This window comes from Schistocerca piceifrons, chromosome 2, assembly GCF_021461385.2.
Source record: "Schistocerca piceifrons isolate TAMUIC-IGC-003096 chromosome 2, iqSchPice1.1, whole genome shotgun sequence".
Classification (NCBI taxonomy): Eukaryota; Metazoa; Arthropoda; class Insecta; order Orthoptera; family Acrididae; genus Schistocerca; species Schistocerca piceifrons.
In genome coordinates this window covers 245,578,310-245,598,413 of record NC_060139.1, presented here as the reverse complement: position 1 = coordinate 245,598,413, position 20,104 = coordinate 245,578,310, and the positions used below count along the sequence as shown (strand labels likewise).

At 47.0% G+C, this 20,104-nt stretch overlaps 2 protein-coding genes across 2 annotated transcripts in view; one reads left to right on the top strand and one right to left on the bottom strand.

Annotated features, from left to right (window-relative positions):
* LOC124775293 (rab3 GTPase-activating protein catalytic subunit) overlaps positions 1 to 20,104 on the top strand; it is a gene marked incomplete at its 3' end in the record, with an annotated part of 470,052 nt that overhangs the window by 133,523 nt on the left and 316,425 nt on the right. The gene's annotated exons all lie outside the window — the stretch shown is intronic.
* Positions 1 to 20,104, bottom strand: part of LOC124776707 (TLR4 interactor with leucine rich repeats) — a 312,067-nt gene that overhangs the window by 45,559 nt on the left and 246,404 nt on the right. Inside the window, exons 2-3 of the mRNA XM_047251818.1 lie at positions 15,687 to 16,067; positions 544 to 862 (exon numbers count right to left, since the gene is read on the bottom strand). Of these exons, the coding sequence (XP_047107774.1) occupies positions 544 to 862; positions 15,687 to 16,067 (700 nt within the window). The remainder of the gene's footprint in view (positions 1 to 543; positions 863 to 15,686; positions 16,068 to 20,104) is intronic.

Genomic DNA, 20,104 nt, shown 5'->3' with positions numbered 1-20,104 from the left:
GTTGCGGGCGGCTAACCTGCAGCATAGATATCAGAATGAGATTTTTCACTCTGCATCGGAGTGTGCGCTGGTATGAAACTTCCTGGCAGATTAAAACTGTGTGCCGGACCGAGACTCGAACTCGGGACCTTTGCCTTTCGCGGGCAAGTGCTCTACCACACAGTTTTGATCTGCCAGGAAGTTTCATATCAGCGCACACTCCGCTGCAGAGTGAAAATCTCATTCTGGGAACATCCCCCAGGCTGTGGCTAAGCTATGTCTCCGCAATATCCTTTCTTTCAGGAGTGCTAGTTCTGCAAGGTTCGCAGAAGAGTTTCTGTAAAGTTTGGAAGGTAGGAGACGAGGTACTGGCAGAAGTAAGGCTGTGAGGACTAGGCGTGAGTCGTGCTTGGGTAGCTCAGATGGTAGAGCACTTGCCCGCGAAAGGCAAAGGTCCCGAGTTCAAGTCTCGGTCCGGCACACAGTTTTAATCTGGCAGGAAGTTTCAGCATAGATATCCCTTGGCCGACAGCCGAGACGAGACTCGTTCACGCCGGCACTGACCTGGCGGCAGCTCGCGGATGGCGTTGTGCGAGAGGTCGAGGAAGGCGAGGCTGCGCAGCGGAGCGAGCGCGTCGGCCGGCAGGTGTCGCAGGCGCGCGCCGCGCAGGTTGAGGTTGCGCAGTGACGCGCCGAGCCCGCGCAGCGCGCCCGCCGCCAGCGTCACGTTGGCGTTGTCGGCCAGCCGCAGAGTCGCCAGCGACGACAGCGGCTCCAGCGCGCCCGCCGGCACGTGCGCCAGGCGGTTGCGCGACAGGTCCAGGTGCGTCAGCGCCGACAGCCGCGACAGCGCCGCCGACGGCACCGCGCCCAGCTCGTTGTCCTGCCGAACACACATACACACGTACTGCAGTGCAGTGCACAGTACGTTGACACACTCTATGTGCGCACTCCAAACGACTGCGTGAAACCCAGCTCGCTCCGTTCGTCGGGGACACAAACAAAACACTAGACAAAGGCACACGAGTAGACACCGTGTTCCTAGACTCCCGAAAAGCGTTCGATCAGTTCATCTACATCAGGGCCGGCCAGAAATTCTGCACGCGTGCTGTGCTCCTGCACATGTGCAACTTCCGGGTCACAGCGTGCACGCCGCAGCCGTCAGCGTTCATGTAGTGCGTGTTCCTACGCACAGATGTCGCTTTATCCACTTGCTGGGATACTCTGTACCGGTGCATTCTAGTGCTCTTTCCACAGCTTGCAAGCCAACCATGGGAAGGTATTTCGCGTATTAAACATTTAAAATACTGTCACAGTCTACTCATTGAGACATCTACTTTTATGTTAACAGTTTAACGCTGTACGACATGTAATACAGTTAACAACCGTGGGTTTTTATTAAGGCAGCTTGACTAACGGCATGTAAACACGCGTAATGGTTTTGAGCTAGTATTTAAGAAAGAGAGCACTTAGCGACTTCCAACGAACCTTATTCATGATTTCAAATAACATTAAACTAATGCAAGGTTTCCTATAACTAATTCTCGGTGCCCTCAGTTACACCCACATAATTTCTCTCTCACTGACCTCTGAACAGAATGATAACTGCAGACCTCTCGATGATCACCTGTTATTTCAATAACATTATTGCTATATCTCTCATCAGTTCCGTCTGAAATCTGCATAATAACCGACAGTTAGATGACTGTTATGTTTTATCGACTTCAGCTGAGCGTAGCCCTTCACACATTAAAAAAACCCTAAATGTAAGTATACATTGAAACAATCGGTTTAATGACCAATTTTCCTCTTGCTTGTACCACATAAACAGGGAAGTGGAGCCGCCGCCGTTCATTTAGGACACGTGTCTAATAACAGATGTCGCTGTCGCTCCCTGTCGCACGCGTGCGCACATGTGCAGCACTTCCGCACGTCTGCACACTGTGCAGCGTTTGGCCGGCCCTGATCAGCATCTACATCGATACTCTGCAAATCACATTTAAGTGCCTGACCGAGGGTTCATCGAGCCATCTTCACAATGATAACGATGATGAGGTCCCATACTCCGAGGAGCGTAGGGGACGATGCGGGAGACCCGCACCGCCAACTAGGCAAGATCTTAACGAAGGTGGTTTGCCATTGCCTTTGTCCGACCGTAATGGAAATGACTGATGATTATGAAGACGTCACAACAACACCCAGTCATCTCGAGGCAGGGAAAATCCCTGACCCGCCGAGAATCGAGCCCGGGACCCCGACAGGGGCAGCGAGAATGCTACCGCAAGATAATGAGCTTCACAATAATTCTCTATTATTCCACTCTCGAAAGCACGCGCAAAAGACGAAACCTATATCTCTCCGTGCGAACTCACATCTCCCTTGTTTACTATGATTATAGTTGTACTGCATTGCATTGTATTGTATGTGAACCGGGAACCTAGAAACGACGGACAGGCTCCGTCCCTGCCGCAGCCGTCCACAACCCGACGACGACGACGACCGCAGTCCACTCCACCCCTCCGCCGCCCCACACCGAATCCAGGGTTATTGTGCGGTTCGGTGCCCGGTGGACCCCCCAGCGAACGTCTCACACCAGACGAGTGTAACCCCTATGTTTGCGTGGTAGAGTAATGGTGGTGTACGCGTACGTGGAGAACTTGTTTGCGCAGCAATCGCCGATACAGTGTAACTGAGGCGGAATAAGTGGAACCAGCCCTCATTCGCCGAGGCAAATGGAAAACTGCCTAAAAACCATCCACAGACTGGCCGGTTCACCGGACCTCGACACAAATCCGCCGGGCGGATTCGTGCCGGGGACCAGGCGCTCCTTCCCGCCCGGAAACCGTGCGTTAGACCGCACGGCCAACCGGGCGGGCGTGATTATGATTTCTCCCGATGCAGCTCAGCTTCAACCAAATATTTTCGCACTCTGAAGGGAAATCTGGTGATTGAAATTTCGTGAGGAGATTCCACCTCAACGAAAAACGTCTTTGTTTTAATGATGCCAACCCCAAACCCTGTATCATGTCAGTGACACTCTCTCCCCTATTTCTCGATAATACGAAACGTGCTGCCCTTCTTTGGGCTTCCTCGGTGTATTCTGTCAATCTCATGTAGTAAGGATCCCAGACCGCCTAGCAGTACTCGAATAGAGGACGGACAAACGCAGTGTAGGCAGATTCTTTACTGGATCTCTTCCATCTTCGGAGACTTCTTCCAATAAAACGCAGTCTTTGGTTAGCCTTCCCCACAACATTTTCTATGTGTTCCTTCCAATTTAAGCTCTTCGTAATTGTAATTCCTAGGTATTTGGTTAAATTTAGATTTGAATAATTTATCGTGCAACCGAAGTTTAACGAGTTCCTTTTAGCACTCATGCGGATGACCTCACACTTTTTGTTATTTAAGGTCAACTGCCAATTTTCGCACCATTCCGATATCTTTTCTAAATCGTTTTGCAATTTCTTTTGATCTTCTGATGTCTTTACTAGTCGATAAACGACAGCGTCATCTGCAAACAACCTAAGACGACTGCTCAGATTATCTCCCAAATCGTTTATGTTGGTAAGGAACAGCAAAGGGCCTATAACACTGCCTTAAGAAACGCCAGAAATCACTTTTGTTTTATTCTATCATTTTCCGTCAATTACTACAAACTGTCACCTTTCTGACAGGAAATCACGAATGCAGTCGCATAACTCAGAAGATATTCCATAAAATCGTAATCTGATTACAAGCCGTTTGTGAGGTACGGTTCGAAACCCTTCTGGAAATCTAGAAATACAGAATCAGTTTGAAGTCACTTGTCAGTAGCACTCAACACTTCGAATGAGTAAGGAGCTACTCGTGTTTGACAGCAACGATATTTTTTAATTCCGTGTTGACTGTGTGTCAAGAGACCGTTCTGTTCCAGTTAATTCATAATGTTCCGACACAGTATATGTTCCAAAATCCTGCTGCATATCGACGGTAATGACACTGAGGGTAATTTAGTGGACTACTCCGCACGGCTGTCCAATGAACATAATACGAGAGTATGGAATATCAGACCAACTATGTAACTCTATTCAAGGGTTTCTAGCGAACACAATATAAGCACGTCATTTTGAAAGGAGAGAGCTCTTCAGTCGTAAAAATAACTTTGAGCACGTCTCAGGCGATTTTTATAGCGCCGTTACTTGTCACAGTATATGTAAATGACGAAGCAGCTAACGGAGGTTCTATGGGGCTTTCAGCGGATGATGCTGTTGTATACAGTGAAGTCGCAACGCTAGAAAATTGAAGAAAAATGCAAGAAGACTTGCAAAGGATCGAGGCTTTGTGTACAGAGTCGCAGTGGACTCTCAAAATAAACAAATGCAACTTGTTGCGGGTACAATAGCAGCAAAGGCACTATGTTATTGCAGAATAATCACTGGCAGCAGTAACCTCTATAAAATATCTAAGAGTATGCGTACGCCGACATTTGAAGCAGAACCACGACATAAATTTAGTTGTAAGGTAGATGTCAGGCTAAGACTCATTGGAAGAATCATAAGGAAATGCAATCCATCATCACTGGAAGTAGAATCAGATATTCACTCTGCATTGGAGTGTGCAGTGATATGAAACTTCCTTGCACATTATAACTGTTTGCCGGACCGAGACTCCAACTAGGAATGTTATCCTTTGACAGGCATCAACTGACTGAGCTACCCATGTATGATTCTCGACCCTTCCTCATAGCTCTGTTTCCGCCAGAACCTCGTTTTCTGCCTTCCAAACCTCTGCCACGAAGTTTCATATCAGCCCACAATCAGCTACAGAGTGAACATTTCGTTCTGGAAACTTCCCCCCAGGCTAACCCATCTCTCGGCAGTATCCATTCTTCCAGCAGAGGTAGTCTTAAAAGTTTCGTATGAAACTTCCTGTGAAGTTTGGAACGTAGGAGATCAGCTACTGGGCTAAATAAGGCAGTGAGGTCGGGTCGTGAGCCGTGCATGGGTAACTCAGTTGGTAGAGCACTTACCCGCGAAAGGCAAAGGTCCCGAGTTCGAGTCTTGCTCTGGCACACAGTTCTGATCTGCCAAGAAGTTTCATCAATGGAAGTAGCTTACAAAACACTCGTTCGACCATTGCTTGAATAGTGCTCGTGAATATGGTGTGCTTGCCAGGTAAAATTGATAGAGGAAATAGAGAAGATTCAAAGAAGAGCAGCACGTTTAGTTACAGGTTCATTTAGTAAGTGCGAAGACGTCACGGAGATAATCGGCCTTATATATATCTTGCTAAAAGCTCACGAAGGTGAAATAAGAGAGATTCGCGCGCACACAGGGGCATACCAGCACTTGTTCTTCTGCAGTCCATACGCGACTGCAATAGAAAACGGGGAATTGACGCCGGTACACACAGTACCCTCCGCCACATACCAAAAACTGGTTTGTGGCTTATAGATGTAGATGTACATGTTAAATACAGTGGTATCTCATTTATACGGCCGTCATTAATCTGGGTCTCCAGTTCATCCGCATCAGTCTCTCTTCAAGTAGAGTAACTGTATAGTTTTCGATAACCCGCAACTAATAATGGCAACAATCGTCGACACCAGTCGCTAAATTTAAAATTAGGCGACAGACATACGTGGATTCTCGCACAGCACCAGTTAAGACGTCAAGGACGCATTCAGTCATGTGGGACTCTTCTGTCCGATAAAACCAGTCTCTGGGGACTGAGACTACTTTTTTCGTTTGAACATCACTGCATGCGAACGATAGTATCAAGGCCAAAAAACAAAGTTTTGTTATTTTAGCGAAGTTTATTATACGTTCAGTGCAAATATTGGGTTACAAAAGGTAACCACCTGTTTACCTAACTTTCGCGTTGCATCGCTCCTGATTGTTTTTGTGTTTGTCTCGTAGCAGTTAGAAGAATATGCTCTTTATGCGTCTTTCGTTCTTTTGTTTCCCGATGGTGTTTGCTTCTTCCTGTACCGACTTTCACCCGAGTTCCTTCATGTCTATTCCATGTGTGCGCGTCTGTCAGCATTTTCCGAAATACTGTGATTTGCAGGTTCAATCCCGTCACATCGTGTATTTGCAGTAGCGCTGTTGAAAAAAAGATCGAATGCTAAGTTTCGACACCATTTTACTGTCTGCCTCAATGGGCTGCTATATGTAATCATCTGATTCACACAGGACCATAGTAGTTGTTCCCTTATTAGACTCAGTAAAGATTTTCGGTTTTCGATAAACCCTTGTTTCCGAAGTTGCCTTCTTACCGTACCACACCCGTTTACACTCCAACTCAATAACCATCAAAGGGTGTACTTCCACTTTATTTGCTAACTCGGCTCGGTGCCAGTTGGCGAGGGATTATTTCTTTCCCGCGACTACGCCTGTGTGGTAGGTGGCGACTACTGCACGGCCGTCGGGTGGGTTGCTGCTGGGCAGGCGCACCAGTACGCTCCCGTTTGTATTAGACGTACGTCAGCTGTCGCCGGCACGAGGGACTGCCGCCTCAACGGAAAGCCCAGTTTAATCGGCTGCGTACTCAAAGTGTTGACAAGTGAACATTTTGCTGTACAGCACTTTATTGCTCCCATTTGTTGTGAGTGAAAAATTACATAAAAGAGAGGGGAGAGAGAGAATAATTGTCGAAAAACATTGGCGCGGAATTTGTTGGTGGAAGTTCAACAGTCTAAGATTCGAAGAATTATTAGTGGGCACCCATTCGTGAATCCACTGACGCAATTTGGACACTGAATAAAGAAACTGGGGACAATGCCGACCCTTCGGAGTTCCACGAAGCATCCGCAAATATTTGGGGATGCTTAGACTTAGGTGTCAATTACGTAATCGACGGGCTGCCAAATGACGGCGTCGTTGGCTGTGGTGTGATGATATTATCGCCGTTCATGTGTCTGCAGATAATCACAATAGCGATAAGTCGCTAAGTGCTTTCATTCTCAAGTACCTGAGTGAATAGCCTGAATAATTTGTGCACTGTCAATTGGCATGCCTCAAGACATATACGCAGTTTCTAATGTTTAGTGCTTGATTTATTGTGTTAAAGTTTTAACGTAGGATTGATACCTCTTTGCGATTAGATTATGACAGCATTTTAAATTTTTAAATGTTGTCAGTGGTTATGTGAAATATTAAAAGTCAAAATTTTGTTGCTCCTAGAGGTGACTGTGTGACAGTTTTACCCATTTAGTAAGGATAGTGGCCGAATGCGTTCGTTCCTACAGAGTCAATAAAGTATATTCATTCTTCCTATGTAAAAAAAAAAAAAATGGCTCTGAGTACTATGGGACTTAACATCTATGGTCATCAGTCCCCTAGAACTTAGAACTACTTAAACCTAACTAACCTAAGGACATCATACACATCCATGCCTGAGGCAGGATTCGAACCTGCGACCGTAGCAGTCGCGCGGCTCCGGACTGAGCGCTTAGAACCGCTAGACCACCGCGGCCGGCTCTACCTATGTATCTCGTGAAAAGACCACAAAGGTAAAACTAGATCGATTTCAGGTCACACAGAGGCTTTAGCAGCACTCATGAAAAGTATTCCCAAATTGCGAATACGGTACCACCACAGCTGTAGAGTTTACAAGAAACAAATGAAAATTTGTGCCGGAGAGGACTCGAACCCGAATTTTCTGCGTTATGCGAGCGATCATCTTAAATGCTTTGACTATCCAAGCACGCTTCCCTCCCGACCCAGGCCTTCATATGTCCCTTGTCTGCTACCCACAGTGCTCGCACAGTTATGTGATACCCGCGCAGAATGAGACTTACGGGAGTTGCCCAGAAAATAAGTCCCGATCGGTGGCCAAATTGAAACCGCAGTGAAAATCAGAAATGTTTTATTTGCCCGTAGCAACTTTCCAGTACCCTCGTCATACAACGCAGCTGCCTGTGCGTTCCGCTAATTCTCTACGCTGGTCTGCAACTCGTTGTCTGTTCCGAAATGTTGTCGTAATAGCCAGCAGTTCATGTGGGCAGAGATGAGAATCGGGGGGGGGGGGGGGGGGAGGCAAGTCCGGGCTGTGCGGTGGGTGGTCAAACACTTCCCAATAAAAATGCTGCAGGAGCATCTTAATTGCCCATGCAGTGTGCGCTCGAGATTTGTCATGAAAAAGGAATTGAGCGACAGTCACGTTTCGTGGTGTTGCATGAAATCAAACGATATCTCTTGGCAGGCGCCCATACTTGGCGGAAACGCTATTTATCGGGGTTCTTTACGTTCTCACTGTGCGCTCAAAACTGGAAAGAGCGACGTGACGCGTTAGATGGGTGTACTAGGAACACTGCCTAAGACATCTGTGCAAAGCTTCATTGCATTTTCAATGTGACTTCCATTTCGCGGACGGTGGAACTTACTTTCTGGAAACCCCTCGTATTTAGTTTTGTCGTCAGATTCCCGTGGCTTTAGCGTATACGCTAATGAGCCAAAACAATATGAGCACCTACTTAAAAGAATGTTGGTCCATCTGTGGAACGCATTTCAGCAGTGATTCTGCGAGCCGTGGATTCGACAAGTACTTTGATAGATTTCCAGAGGTTTATGGTAGAGCTGGGCAAAGTCGTTCATCCTTGGAAACTATTTCACGGGTGATCGCTCTTTTTTGGGAACCGTTCATTTTTACTCGTTCACCGTTCATTGTGCTTGGTATATGGCTCGTATGAAAGACTGAAAATTAGTAGCATAGGTGACCGAAGATGGAAGGCGCCAAGAGGGGGCACTTACCTCCCCCCTGGAGTTAAGAGTTTTTATTCATAACAGAATACTCACACACTTGTAATTTTCGTGATTCTGCAAAACATCTCGTTTAGCCAACTGTAGCGTTATGTGGCTGATCGCAGTAAAATAATATAAGGTGGCGCACGAAAAACCGGCCCCGAGTACAGACTGCTCGCCAATTACTCACGATTTGTTGACCGCTACGTGCAGAGTAGATAAACATGTGATAATTAGGCAGTGAACAAATAACAAATAACCTAATGCAAACAACTTAGAAACAATGATGACGAATGGTAAGCGACAATGAGCTGTCTAGTACTCGGGGCCGATTTTTCGGGCGTCGCCCTGTAACACTGAAATAAAATTGTAGGAGTTACCGCATTCTCTTTACAGAATGTGACACCATACATTCGATTACGATTCGGTTGTAAGTCGGTCTGCCGTCCATAACAATGAACATGATTTTTTACCTTGGATCAAATAAAGACGAAAAATGACCTTTCGTGTGTGCCGTGCCGACGTCCTTTGCATGTCCAATAACAAAGAATCTTGCCTTTTTTTTAAAATATTTCTTCTGGGACAGAGGCTGGAACGAGACCGACCGTATCCCGTTCCCGGGAACTATAAGTAGGAAGCCGCGACCGAAGTGAATTATGAAAGAACGTTCCTTAGAATTCGTTCCTCGCTCGTTCCGTTCATCTTGGCGAACCGTTCCTTTGGACCTGTTAGTTCGTGAACGACCCATCTCTAGTTTGTGGCACCAGATGCCTACGCACAGGTCACACACTTCCCGTAATTTACGGGCGCTTGGTTTGTGGGCGCAGAACTGGCGCCCTGTAGCGTCCCAGTGTGTTTCATCGGATTCAGATAAGTCGAATTTGATGGCCAAGATGGCAACGTGCGTCCCTTTCATGCTCCTCAAACCATTGCAGCACGATCCTGGCGTTGTGGCAGGGACATTTATCCTGCTGGAAGATGCCACCCCTTCCGGGGAAGACAATAAGCATAAGGGATCTCAGGCGGTCCCTGATAATGTTCACGTAAGCCTTCGCTTACTACCACAGATCCCACGGAAGCCCAGGTGAATGTTCCTAATAATATAATACTCCTCCCACCGCCATGCGTCCGTGGCGAGCTGCGTGTTTCGAGCATCCGTTCGCCTGGTTGACGGCGTGTCTGGACACGACCTTCGACCTGGTTTAACAATGAAATGGGAGTTATCGGGAAATTACGGAAAATATAAATCAGGATGTCCGGACACGGATTTGAATCGTCGTCCTCCCGAATGCGAGTCCAGAGTGCTACCCACTGCGCCACCTCACTCGACAAATAAGGAAATTACTCTCCTTTGCTATACTTCTTAGAAGGTGCAAAGATACATCATATATAAGTTTTTTTATGTACGAGAATATGCATACCGCTGTATTTTTGCAAACTTAGTGACTTACAGTATCCCATCGAAACTGATTAATGCTGCGTGGTCGTTTGCATCTCTTAACGGAAAGGGGAAGTGTTTTTCCTGTTGTTTACACATTGTTTTTTTACTCATATTGTTCTACATGTTTTCTCAGGAAGGCCCATCGTTAAACAGCGTAACACATCCATGTGCTTGCAATGCATGTGAGCACTAGCCCACGTTAAAAAGCATATCTGCTGCCTCCTTTTCTTTTTCATTTGAATGGTAACACCGATTAAAAGCGAGTAATTTCTGTAGACTAAAAACAGCTTACAAAGGGAAACAGTAGATAACTCCATGGTGTCATGTGGATCATATGCGGCGTTCGTGTTGCCTTTATGAAACTGACAACGTTCTCTTTTCTCATCCTCTCGGGAAAGAATAATGTGAAAAGAAACGTTGTAGGGGAGCGAAGAATTTTGATAGAATGAGAAGACTCTTCACTAAACACATCGATTAGAAGTATCAAGACAGATATTTTCGAATACCGATATACAAGTTTTCGTGCTTTTTTTCGTAAGTTACTTCCGGTTAGTGATGCAATACGGAGAATTCCTTCATGAGAATCAGAACCAGTTGCTTCCGTCTTATCTAATTCTACTCGTCAGTGCCGAAGCAGTTGGTCTCTTCCTTTCGTAAAAAAAGAGAAGATCTAAAGTTAGCTTTTTACTGGTGAGTCACATTTTGCAGTGTTCAGCACATATCTTCAAATGTTCCAATAATTGTCGTAATTCGTGGTGTGCGTACGCCTCTCACTCATATAGCATTCTAACAAGGCTCCGGTGCACTTGCGAAATTTCTTGCAGGGCCTTCGACTGAGGTCACATGTATTCGCACTCGCTAGTGAAAGTGCGGGGGTCTATTAAGTGCAAGCTTGCAACATCAAACATTGCTCTGCAAAACAAGGGACTGTACCACTAATTAATAGTACAAATTTCCGGATGCTTTAGGAAGGATCCGTCCTTCAGCACATACGAGGACATAAGTAACATCAGTGTGCCTTATGCAAGTCGAATAGAGGTAACCCATACGTGAAAGGAAGAAGCTTGTGTAAGCTGCAACAGGGAACAGCAAATCTCTCTCAAGAAGCAGCCTTGCAATTTTCTTAGAAGCCGACCTCCGGCTCTGCCGGCTGTCCACAGACTCTTTAACACTACAGCCTCGTGCATCTGGAAATTCCGTTTCCTTGTCGCTGCTGGTACTACTGATATTCATTTGTCATCCAGGCAGTGACACATCAGTCAGTTTGTGCGCGTGTCAGCACGCACACACATTGAAGAGCCAAAGAAACTGGTACACCTGCCACCGACGAGGCATGGACTCGACTAATGTCTGAAGTAGTGCTGGGGGCAATTAACTCTATGAATGCTTCAGGGGTGACCATAAATCCGTAGGAGTATGGGGATGTGAAGACCTCTTCTGAACACTACGTTGCAAGGCATTCCAGATATGCTCAATAATGTTATGTCTGGGGAGTTTGGTGGGCAGCGAAAGTCTTTAAACTCACAAGACTGTTCCTGGAGCCACTCTGTAGCAATTCTGGGCGTGTGGGGCGTCGCATTGTCCCGCTGAAATTGCCCAAGTCCGCCGGAGTGCACAATGGACATGAATAGATGCAGGTGATCAGACAGATCGCTAACGTACGTTTCACCTGTCACAGTCGTATCTAGACGTATCAGGGGTCCCATATAACTCCAACTGCGTACGCGCCATTGCATTACAGAGACTCCACCAGCTTGAATAGTCCCCTACTGACATGCAGGGCCCATGGATTCATGAGGTTGTCTCCATACCCGAACACGTCCATTCGCTCGATACAATTTGAAACTAGACTCGTCCGACCAGGCAACATGTTTCCAGTCATCAACAGCCCAATGTTGGTGTTGACGGTCCCAAGCGTGACGTGAAACTTGTTCTTGTGCAGTCATCAAGGGTACACTAATGGGCCTTCGGGTCCGAAAGCCCATATCGATGGTGTTTCGTTGAATGGTTCACGGAATGACAGTTTTTGATGGCCCAACATTGAAATTGCAGCAATCTGCGGAAGGGTTTGCTCTTCTGTCACGTTGAACGATTCTCTTCAGTCGTCGTTGGGCCCATTCTTGTAGGATCGTTTTCCGGTTGCAGCATTTGTTGCTTTACCGGATTCCTGATTCACGGTACGCTAGTGAAATGTGTGAAGTGTGAAATCCACACTTCATCGCTACCTCGGAGATGCTGTGTCCCATCGCTCATGCGCCAACTATAACACCACATTCAAACTCATCTAAAATCTTGATAACCTGCGATTGTAACAGTAGTAATTGATCTAACAACTGCGGGAGAAACTTGTTGTCTTATATAGGCGTTGCCTGTTTGCATATGTCGGTATTTGAATACCTATCCCTATACCAGTTTCTTTGGCGCCTCAGTATAGTTTGCACGATGGCGTGTCTTCAGATATTTTGTTCAATTGAAATGTGAACAAAACATTTCCCCATTGATAACGTAATAAGTAATTTCTTCAGATATCTGCCAGCGTCTGTCGAACAGTTAATGTACTCATTTAGATCGCATTATCGAGCTATGCTGAAGAGCCAAAACATTATGAGCACTTTCTCACCGCGAGACTGAATGTCGCCTGGTGAGGCTGCGGGCCGTGCTGCCGTAAGAAAAGTATCCAGGAAGAGCAGAGACGAACGGGGAATGATTCTATCGACGATACGGGTCGCAGATGTGGAAGACTAGTGGCGTACGCCTTTTTAACGAAGGACCGATTGTGATGACCCTAGAACTGGGAACGAGCATCGCGGAGGTGGCGAACTCGGTCTGTTTTTCACGTGCTGTTGTCGTGAGGAAGTAGGGAAAGTGGTTGAAAGAATGTGCAATCACGAGGGGGCGACAAGGTGTTGCACGCCCACGACTCGTCACAGAACGTGGAGGGCGGACGCTTACCTGCGCCGTAAAGCGTGACAGTCCGTCATGTGTGACAGATCTGACGGCAGATTACAACGCTGGGGCAGACAATGGTCTTCTGAGCACATCATTCAGTCACAGTGTTCAACGAGGTGCTCGCAGTAGACGGCTCCTGTTCTGAACTTGATCCAACGACGTCGTCAGTTACGATTGAACGGACCATGGAACCATCTGGATTGGACCGTAGACCAATGTAAACGTGTCACCTGGTCGTTTGAATCATGAAAACGTTTTGCACCAGTTCTATGGCCGTGTCCTGATACGGCGTCATCCAGATGAACGGCCACTCGGAACATGCGCCACGCTACGGACGCAGACACTCGGTCAGTTTTGTCAAAATGGGGCCGGGAACAAAGCGAAAATTGACAAAACGTCCATTCAGCACCCTGCATTTTTTACTTTCCGCAGAAGGGCAAAAAAATCGCTGGTATTCAGTGCGCTGTAACGCCGATACCGCTCGTCAGAAAATCGAACCTATTACATTTTGTACGAAATTTTGTACACAGTGATCATTTTCGAAAAACGTGTAGTTTTTCGAGATATAAGTGAAAATCTGAAAAAAGTACCTAAGAAAATTTTGGGGCTTTTGTCTTTTCCGTTGTGAAGCCGACCTCCTAGAAAACAGCAAACTTGATATTCGAATTCAGCACTGTGAACATAATGTACAACTTCTGAGAAAAGAACTTCCCCAATTTTGTTGTGATTATGTCCCATAACTGTTCGATGGGATTCATGGCGGGCGATCTGGGTGGCCATCTCATTCGCTCGGATTATCCACAGTGTTCTTCAAACCAGTCGCGAACAGTTGTCACCCAGTGACATGGCACATGCCGTTCATAAAAACTCCATCATTGTTTGGGTATACGAAATCCATGAATGGTCTCCAAGCAGCCGAACGTAACTATTTCTAATCAATGATCCCTTCAGTTGGGCCAGAGGGCACAGTCCATTTCATGTAAAGGCAGCTCACGCAAGAATGCAGTCACCATCAGCTTGGGCAGTCCCTTGTTGACAATTTGGGTCCATGCCTTCTAGGGGCTTAACCACAGTCGTACCCTACCAACAGCGCGTACCAAATGAAATCGGGACTCGTCTGACCAGGCCACGGTTTTCCAATAAGGCTCAAACGATATCGTCACGAGCCCAGGAGAAGCGCTGCAGGCGACGTCGTGCTGTTACCAAAGCCACTCGCGTCGATCATGTTTTGCCATAGCCCGCACTGCCCTAACGGATACGTTCGTCCAGGGTCCTACATTGATTTCTGCAGTTATTTTACGCAGTGTTTCTTGCGTATTAGCACTGACCATTCAACACTACTGCCGCTGCTCTCGGTCGTTAAGTAAAACCATCGGCCATTACATTGTCGACGGTAAGAGGTAATGCCTGAAATTTGGTGTTCTCAGCACATTGTTGACACTATGGGTCCTAAAATAAAGAATTCCCTAACGATTTCCGAAATGGAATGTCCCATGCTTTTAGCTCCAACTACCATTCCGCTACTACTGCTACCATCACCACCACCACCACCACCACCACCTTCAATGTCTGTTAATACCCGTCGTTCGGCGATAATGACGTCGGAAAAATTTTTCACATGAGTCACCTAAGTTCAAGTGACAGCACCACCTATACACTGCCCTTTTTGTATCTTGTGTACGCAGTACTACCGTCATCTGTGCATGTGCATGTCGCTACCCTATGACTTTTGTATGAATGCGTGGTGTCTTCTTTTGGACGAGTCGGCAGCTCGTGGTCTCGCGGTCACGTTCTCGCTTACCGAGCACGGGGTCCCGGGTTCGATTCCCGGCGGGGTCAGGGATTTTCACCTGCCTCGAGATGACTGGGTGTTTGTGTTGTCCTCATCATTTCATCACCACTCATGAAAGTGGCGACTTTGTACTGAGCAAAGTTTGGGAATTTGTACATGTGCTGATAACTGCGAAGTTGAGCGCCCCACAAACCAAACATCATCATCATCATCATTATCATCTTTTGGACGTGTCGAAAAGAACAGGCACCACCCAGTCATATAATTTATTCGCCTAGATGGGCAGTGGATCCACTTTCTTCAGTATGGGTGCTGAAGTACGTCAGACATCCAAGGGGAAACCTCAGAATAGCGAGCATGGACGAGATTGACAGGGACTGCTCGTTGGGAGTGTAGGTCGCCGGTGAGACGTGTCTAGATAGCGCGAGCAGATTCTACAAACACTGTGTCCTGGGTGGCGCAGTGGTTAACTTACCTGTCTATCTGGAGATGCCGGTTTCAATTCCGGTCTGGCACGCATTTTTACTCGTCGCCGCTGATTCTGCGTAATGTCCCGATGCAGCTGACATCAGTAATCCCTTTCCTTTCCTTTCTCCCCCCTCCCCCCCTCCCCACCACCTTCAGTTTACCTATAACTTTTGTTACAACAGTGTAATGTTTAGGCGCATTTCTTATAGTGTAGCCTGGTAGCTACAATACAAAATTTGAAGGCATCAGACCTTTGCGTCAGCCTGCAGACTTTGCCTTGTAGTAAAAAAAAAAATTAAATTCAATGTAAAGAGAGGGAGGTGAGCGTCGCTACCTGTAGGTTGAGGTTGCGAAGCACGGTCTCGTGGCCGCGGAAGGCGTCCGGGGCGACGGTTCGCAGCCCGCAGCCGGAGATCTGCAGCGAGCGGACGGCGGACAGGGGAGCGAGAGCGCCGTCTTGCAGGGCGGCCACCGAGCTGTTGGTGACGTAGAGCAGGTCCAGCGGCTGCGCGCCGAGGCGCGACAGCGCTCGCACCAGCCGCGCCCAGTCCACGCCGTCGCACTGCACCGACAGCTCCTGCGCCGAGTTGAAGGCGCACACGCAGCCCGACGACAGGTCTGCGAACTGCTGGGCTGACCACGGGCACTGCGCGACGCACGGCCGCGCCTGCAGCAGGAGGCCGCAGCAGGCCACCAACAGCGGCCAGCGGAGCATCTGCAACAGGTGGACGCACCCCGACACTGTAGCCTCGTCAGGCGGCGCGGCGCGTGCTTAACGCTCAGGCTGTCTGGCCCGGCGGGCGGTGGTCCGATTATTTGCACTGCGTGAATACGAAGCCTCTGTGAGCACACTGTCATACGCTTTTGGAGATTGTTGGCTCAGTGCTTTACTGTAAAGATCTTACACAGACTAGGCATACTGCCTTAAGCCGTCGGCACACGGACCGTGCATCCGAACGTTGAGCGTTGAGCGTGCCGAGTTTCTGACGTCACAGCGTGCAATAGCACGTTCGGGAGTCTTTCCGAACGTGCAGAGCAATATCTGGCATGTCAGATATTCTGAGCGTGCGTCTGAGCGTTGACCAATGAGATGGCACAACGCCACCTACGTCACACGCACGCCGTCTCCCTTCAGTACAGAGTTATGAGGCGCCATATTGGCATTCATTTCAAGCTTATATGTATATATGCCGTTTCTGAGCACCATCATATTCATGGCAAAAGAATTATTGTAACTTGCGTCTTATGAGAGTAGGCTATTTGAAGGTAGTGACACATGGAAGATCCACCCAAAACGCATTGTTCTTGGTACAATTTGTTATAATCAAATTTCAGTTAGTAACATAACTACGATAAGGTTTTCTGCAGCGGTTAACGTACTTTGATTACTTGCGACGTATGTTTGTGTGTCGTTGGACTAGCGTAATGAGTAGCGTCACTGTCTCGTAATGATTTGATAGTTGGGGCGGAGGTTCGCGTCTTGACACTCCTAAATTTTATTTCCTAACATTAGCGTTTTTATTAGGTTCTGATACTTTATTATTAGTTTAATATAAGTATATACTATAATATTTGATGTTATGTAAATATAAGTTCACCTTTTTTTAGGGGTGACTTTGTTCGATTGGCTTAATGTACAGGACAGCTTGCGCTACTTGTATAAAGATATTTTGCTCCTTTTCTTTTACGCTTCGTAATTCACATGTTGCAAAGATTCTGCTATTGGGTAGGAACAGTGATTAAGTAAGACTGACCTTGGGATTTTAATAAAATGTGGGAATGATGAAATAATGTTTATCTTATGCGGAGAAGTATTCCAAATTTGTACCGCACTGTTTGTAATTGAACTTTTATATGTCTCTGTCCTTATCGATTGGACATGGTACTTCCCTTTTCGTGGACGATGGAGGAAATGTGCATTTTAATAGAGCTAACGTGGGAATTTTACGCGCGCCCGTTGAGTAAACAGTGTGATTTACGAACTAGAAACATCCCTCAACTGCCGCTTGAGTGCGTTGCGATCGCGTATACCACGTTGGGACCCACATACCGTATGCACAAGTCGCATCATTCCTGAGCGTTCAGCAGCCGCCATGGTCCAGAGGGCCCAGTGGGTTCCAATCAGTCATCCGTTGAGACACCAATCCAGGGGCAGCCAAGAGGGAGTCGCAGTCAGCTCAGCCTCTAGCTCAGAGACAGGGAGTACATAGTGACCAGAGTAGTGTACATAGCGGACATGTACTTCACCAGGAATGAGGCTAACGTGGTCTATTACAGAGAGCTTGTACAAAACCTGGACTATCTTGAGTTAAGTAATTTGCTATTCTTACGAATCAAGAACCCAGTTAATATATGCGTGCAGTTCGTGTTATAGAAAGAGAATACTGGCCACCAACCAACATCCTCTCCTTGCTTCCCCTGGTACAAACCTACAGTGACAATGAGAGGACACAGAACACTGTATGCAAGGCTTACGCTTGGACATCCTCTCAGCTTGGCATCCCAAGCAGACTCTACTAATTGTGATACATCCTGTAGAGATATCTTGCAATAGTAATGCTTCTGGCTTAAACCAACCCTGGGAGTGCGCGCACAAAGGGAGCATGTTACCTGCATACTGAGTGCCCATTTGAAGTAGCTAAAAGAAATATCCCCTTGTTATCTGAATAAGGGATGGCACACACTGACAGCGCCGACTTCAGTGAACAGGAGCTGGCCAGCTACCAGGAATGAACAAAACATTGTTTGCACACTTCAGTGCAGCCTGTGAGAGTGGACACACACACACACACACACACACACACACACACACACACACACACGCGCGCGCGCGCGCGCTGTTCTTCAGCCTTTCTCTAATGATATTAGAGAAATTATTCAGTACTGTGCTGGCGTAAGCTGTCGCCAGCACACCAGTCGCTAAAGAGGTTACGAGAAGATCGATAGTATGTGCTGAAGCAAGCGCGCCTTTCAGGAGAGAGGCCAAAGACAGCCTCACAAACAATGTGCCGCCAACGCCCTCTACACCGCTGGAATTTAGATCGCCGCCGCGGATCGGAGGGCCCTACAGTCACAGTATCTAGCTCAGAGCCAGTCGCGGTCAGCTCAGTTACTAGCTCAGTCACTATTCTAGTTGGCGTCTGTCATTCCACATCACCAGCTACGTGAGTGTAGTGTTGTGACGGGACCTTCACTTCTCCAGCAGTGAGGCTGTTGTGGACTATTACAGAAGAGCTTGTACCGCGAAGGCTTACTCAAAGCGCCATCTATCACAAAGCGAAAAAAGTGGCCCAACTAAAACATTCATATTTCTTTACGTACTACACGAATTTAAATAAAAAATGGGGGTTCCTATTTAAGAAAACGCAGTTGATATCCGTTTGACCTATGGCAGCGCCATCTAGTTGGCCAACCACAGCGGCATCTGGTTTCCCCCCTTCAAGCTAGACAAGTTTCGTTCTTTGTAGTTTTTTCGTTTGACGCTTATTTCGTGAGATATTTGGCCCGGTCACGATCAATGGACCACACTATATAAGGAGGATGAATAACCAATGTACAGAGTTACAGTGAATGTCCTTGGTACATTTGTTGGATGATTCTAGAGCATATTCTGAGCTGAAACGTTAGAAACTTTCTTGAGACAAGAATATGCACAGATTCAGGAATCGTGACTCGTGTCAATACATCCTACTTTGGTCACAAATGCTGTCATGCAAGTAACTGTTTCAGATGAGTGCACAGTTTCTGTCTTCCGAGGGTTGCTAAAAGTTCCTGACACTGCACCACGTTTGTCAGTTGCTGAACAAGATGTCATCCATCATATGGAGTATGTCTCCAAATGTGATTGCCTCAAAGAAGTTTTGTTTCATAGAATCCAGTTAACTACATTGCACTACTAACGTTCAACAAATACGAGAGTAACAACGCGATGGTATTGCTAGTGTTGTGAATTTAAAAGACGATTTATTAGATAGGGTCTGCAGGACTCGCAGGTTGCTTGCTGGCGATCTTTTTTACATGAAAGTGGCCCGTTGGGAGTTTCCCTAATAATGTAAGCGCACCGGTCACCTTAGCTAAGGGCGGTTTGCCCTTTCGTTCGCCGTCGGCTTGCTTTCAGCTGCAGCGCGGCTGGCGCGTTCGGTAGACATTGAGTTAGCAATGTATGGAATCTGTCATGCCTGAAGCCGGAATTTGGACGCGAGGCACCTGGTTGCTTTGAAGTGGGATATAACACTGCTAGTTGACGGGGAAGGGGCTGGACGATGTCGGGAGTGACTTACGCGCAACATATCTTACGTTGATTTTTCATGTAATTCCAATAATTGTCGCTGGTAGCACAGTTAAGTGTATGAAAGGTACAATTGTGATAAGAGTGCGTGTAAAAGCTAGGAATCATAGTGACTGGTATATAATGATGTATTCCAAAACGATCGTGAACTTGAACTGTTGGTATTTAAAACGTTCCCGTTTAGTAATGACACTTAGTGAGAATGACTTTGCCGGCCGGAGTGGCCGAGCGGTTCTAGGCACTACAGTCTGGAACCGCGCGACCGCTACGGTCACAGGTTCGAATCCTGCCTCGGGCATGGATGTGTGTGATGTCCTGTCCTTAGGTTAGTTAGGTTTAAGTAGTTCGAAGTTCTAGGGGACTGATGACCTCAGCAGTTAAGTCCCATAGAGTTCAGAGCCATTTTCTGAGAACGACTTTAACCGTGATCGTATTGGTTAGCGCGCAAGGAATTACTCGAAGGA